The sequence below is a fragment of the Sardina pilchardus genome, chromosome 13 (assembly GCF_963854185.1).
Source record: "Sardina pilchardus chromosome 13, fSarPil1.1, whole genome shotgun sequence".
NCBI classification, from domain to species: Eukaryota; Metazoa; Chordata; class Actinopteri; order Clupeiformes; family Clupeidae; genus Sardina; species Sardina pilchardus.
In genome coordinates, this window is record NC_085006.1 from 5968457 (window position 1) to 5973456 (window position 5000).

A 5000-nucleotide genomic window follows, 5' to 3' on the forward strand; every position below is an offset into this window, starting at 1 on the left:
ACGCCGAGCCAAAAGATCGGCAGAGATCTCGGAGATAAAAACCAGTGAGCTGATAAGAAAATAACGAGCGCCCCGGGAGACGTTTCCCAAGACCCCCCTGTAGCAGAGGTGCCCACCTCCCAGCGCGGCCTGTGATCGACTGCAGCCAATTACACGCCCAAACACAGGGCTTCTCTCAGAGGACGGAGCTGTGCTATGCCCCTGTGCCTACAGCCTACACCAGCCACACACACACCAGGCAAAGGCAAATAAACCTCCGTCTGGGCCAGAGCAACTGGAGAGCGCTATCGGAGCCGGAGATGAAAGACTGAGAGGAAACCATGGAGGGCATGGATGGTTGAGAGGTCATGCCATCTGAACAGTTTGCTGGCAGTTCTTCTATTTAAGCCTGTGTGTGTGTGTTTTTGCGTGTGTGTGTGTGTGTGTGTGTGTGTGTGTGTGTGTGTGTGTGTGTGTGTATTTACAGTATGTATACACTGTCATCCATATGTACGTGTGGGCACCAGCTACAGACTGCTAGTGAATAAGCTATGTCCACACCTAAATTCACACTCAAGCCTCAGTTTGAAAGGAAAATGAAAATCATGTACAGTGAGAGCAGAGCTCTCTGGTTTCACGTGTACGTGCCCCTTAAAACCCCTGTGAGCCCAATGGGGTCAGTAAGTTAGTGCCGTGTCCTGTGTTGTGATGTGCCCTCTCCAGCTCCTGGGACCTGACGAGAGCCAGAGCCACAGCTGTGAGGTGAAGCCTGCACACTGACCTAGAGCGCTCGCCAGCTCACCTCACTGCTTACCTTAACCTAATCATTACACTTCCCACGTATCGGCAGCATGGCAAACACGCAGCAGATGGTGGCACAACACACACTGTGATGCCTGTGTGCTCATCATGCAAAGGAACACATCAGGGACGAGGACTCCCTGGAGAGGGCCCTGCGTATACGGACGACCACATCACATGACAACCGAGAACGAGCCAGCACGTCCAGCACCAGAACATGGGACTGTGACTAACCCGTAAGAACTTGATGAGATAAGCGTAAAGTAAACATGTGAAACCATCTGCAAAGGTTAGCGTACTGGACGGTTTTTGGAGCAGCACTCACCTCTCTGTTGGGGTGAGAGGTCGCGGGGGAGGGGGGAGTGGGGTGCTCATTTTACCGTAAGGCAGGACGTCAGACAGACGTTCGTCTGAGTAATCTTCACTTATCTGATTGAGGGAGGACGTGATTACCGGTTTAGCACTGAGCCAATAGGAGACGCAGCGGACCTCGGCACAGCGAGAGGTGGGGCTCTCGAGACACCAAACCAAGTCTGGACTCCAGACTCACACCGAAGGAGATGTTGTCGTCAAACTCATAATGCGAGTCCCGTAAATGAGATGAACAGACGCGAATGAAAGAAAAACAGATTTCTGAGTAATCTGATTTCACCGCGTTGGATGTTGGTAAACAACTCGGGCCAGGGGGCCCAAACAAAAGGCCATTCTGTGAGGCATCTGATGCCGTTCCGCAGCAAAGCCACCACGACCAACATCTGCGTTCTCAAGGAGACTGTGAACCAAAACAGATGCAATTAAGGAACCCCACTCACAGCGCTGGACAAATGTGGCTCAATGTGGAGGAACACACACATAGCTGAGAATTCCACAACACTTTTACACAGAGACTTAATGCACAGACACAGAGGGCCAGATGTACTGGCGCTTTCGCGCCCACTTCAGGCGCATTTGTTTTGCAAAGTGCGCATTAAAAAAATCGCGAGGTACAAACTGGCCGCACTGAGGCAAAAGCGCAGACTGCCTGTTGCGGGAGCTGAGAATGTCAAATTGCGCTTTTCCGTCTACATGCATTCATAGGAGGGTTGGGGGAAAGAGGGAGTTTTGTGTAGAAATGTAGGGGGAGAAACTTAAAATGCGCTTAATTAGGTACTCCCTGTTTGTACGAAAACTGCCCATGAAAGCGCACATCTATTTGCCACCGAAATATTTCTGCCACTATCCGAAATAATTCACGTCATCCACTTTCCTACTTGCTAGATTGACCAATCTTCCATAGCCTACATGCACAAGTAGTTTGAGAAGAACTAGGCCTACTGCTCTTCATTATCTTCCTGGTTGTTGGCAGTTGAATGAAGTTGTTAACTTCATTCAACTGCACTTGTGATGAAAGTAAATCATTCAGTTGTTAAAGTTCATAAATTGTGGTGGAGGGTGGAGAAAGGCGCTGTTTACCCGATGAACTACAGGTTTGATAAATACCACATTAACTGAAGTGTCACAGCTAGCAGATTATGTGGGTTGGCCATGCATGGTGCTAATAATGCTACATTCACAAATGTATGTACATCTGGCCCAGAGTCTTCCCAATCAGTCTGGAGAATCAATGATCACTGGAGGAATCTGCGGCATCTGGTACCCTGATGCCACACACTCACACACACACACACACACACACACACACACACACACACACACACACACACACACACACACACACACACACACACACACACACACACACACACACACACATAAACACACACACACACACACACACACACACACACACACACACACACACGCTATTATGACTCAAACTCATCCTTTACGTGTTTCCTCTGCTCACAGGTCAAATCCGACAGAAATCCCTTTGAACTCTCCATGATTATAATGGAGGCTCTTTTGATACATAAGAATGATTAAGATGAATGCTCGCTGACTCTCTCATCAACTCCTGTGTGTGTCTGCCAGAGTGTGTCTCCAGGGCACAGTCCACATTAGGACTACAGGCCTCGTGGAGATTGATAGCCAAGACACTGGATGGCCTCTACCCTCAGCATTTAGAGATCAGGTAGTGCTGTTATTCTTTCATAACGCACTGGCAGCTCGACAGAACCCATATTTGCTTTGAAGGCAGTAAAAAGCTTGAGGGAAATTACTCATTCTACTGCATAATGTTAAAACTAGGCATGAAATGTTCTCTTGTTTTCTTGTAAGTTCCCTCTCAACGAACAAATTTGAGTCACTTTCACATTTCTCAACTTTGGACACGACAACTTTCGACACCAAAGGCTTCAAACAAGATGACACATGTGGAGTACAGTCACATGCGATGTTTCAGTTCTCAGTGCTGTTTCAGAATCATGTTTTGCCTGTTAGTTCCTCATAGAGAAAATAAATGCTTGCAAATGTTTACAGAGGGGAAAAAGAGAGGCAAAAAAAGACCCCCATGTTGATGACAGACCCTTAGCAGCAGAAGAGCTCTCGGTTCTAAAGGGTCTAAGGCGCTAGCGTTTTTTCCCCAGCGTGCCGTGTTGTGTGTGTGTTTACCTGTGGCCTTCTCTGGGTTGTTGCACATGAAGCAGAGCCAGCTGCCCTCCTCCTCACTGTAACCGAACAGGTCAAAGAACCGGACGTCCTCCAGTTGGATCTGCACACTGTCCAGGTCCTGCCGGGCAGTAAGGAGAGGAAGATGGGTCAGAGTTGGACAACAAGACTATGGGTGCCTCTCATCATGTCTCCTCGATCCTCGATGCTCGATCCTCGAGGGGCGTTCCCACTGATCTATAACTAACACTGGATAGACTATCCCATTGTTTCCCCCCCATCATTCTTTATGTAGATCAGTGAGGATCGAGGCATCGAGGAGCGAGGGAGGACGTATAAACGCTGCATGAAACGCACCCATTGAGACAGCGAGAGGGAAAGAGACGCACAAAACACACAGGGAATGATGTCAGAGTCACATAGTGGACCATATTGTGATGATTTGTAGCTGCTGATGCTGAGGCTGAATGTTCAGGAGGCAGGCACACTGGCCATGCCCTGAGGGCTTGGGAGTAGGTGAACGCATGCACGACCTCTGGGTCATTCTCTTGCCCTCTGCTGGCATGCGTAGTTGAGGCCCACCTCTGGGTCACTCTCTCCCTCCCTGCGCTGGGATATCAGCTCGGCACATGTGTGGAGGGGAGCAGAGGAAGAGGAGCTCCCTCTTAGCTCCCTTACTGTGGGAGCCGTATATCTGTCTTCCCTCTGAACTAGACGTATTTAGTGAAACTATATCTGAGCCTCTCCCAGAGGTCTGCTCCAGTGACAGACTACTGAAAGAGGCTCTGTGAGGCATGAAGCTCCGGCTTTATGTATGAGACGCTGGAAAGGCTTGACAGCACTTTAGGCCCAGGGGAGGACTGGTGCCAAGAGTTAATGATGAAGACCCAGGCTGAAAATAACGAAACCAACATCCATGTAAATATCGCTCAATGGGGTTTCTGATGGAGTGTCTTTTCTCCTTTGCTCGGTTTATATTTCACTGCCATGCGAGCGCAAATGGGGCAATAACACATGGAGCTGTGTGTGTGTTTATTTCTCCTCTTCACGACTCTGACAGGCTTAGTGTGTTTTCTTGCTCACGTTTTTATCCCCGCGTGATACAGACCGGAGATGAATGAGGACGGCGAGAAATGCCAGCCGCCACTTTCTCTAGTGCAGAGCATTTTGTACTCAATTTACGGCCTTGCTTAATAGGTCTAACCGAGGAGTGTGAGTGAGGGCTGGGGCACGTAGAGCATGTTGATGGGACTCATTTCGCTGTGACACACCATGAAACAATACATGGGGGTTCAGGATGCTGGGAAAAGCCAATTACAGGAAACGTAACCAGAAACATCTGCACACAGAGATACTGTGTATGTGTACATGGAGCATATGAGTGAGTGCACTAGGTTGTGTGTGTGTGTGTCCATGTTTAGATTAGTGAGTGACAGCGTGAAGTCGCAAGTGTATAGTTCAGGCGTTGGCAAAATAAGTGCAGTGTTTGAACAGTTTGGGGTTCCCCCAAACACTTTCCTTTTATTGATTTCAAAAACATGGGGTGGAGACCCAACCACTTTCACTGAGAAATTGGGAAATTTCTGATAAGTTGGAGATTTTACAGCCAAACAGAATAGTGAGCCATAAACATGACTAAGGTTAAGGAACATTTCTGACATTTTACAGCTCTA

The 5000-nt window shown here is 48.5% G+C and overlaps 1 protein-coding gene across 2 annotated transcripts in view; it reads right to left on the reverse strand.

Moving 5' to 3' along the window:
• The window catches only part of veph1 (ventricular zone expressed PH domain-containing 1), a 71602-nt gene that overhangs the window by 9741 nt on the left and 56861 nt on the right, over window positions 1–5000 (reverse strand). For both annotated transcript variants that reach the window (XM_062553000.1, XM_062552999.1), the window contains exon 12: window positions 3331–3448. In XM_062553000.1, the coding sequence (XP_062408984.1) occupies window positions 3331–3448 (118 nt within the window). The remainder of the gene's footprint in view (window positions 1–3330; window positions 3449–5000) is intronic.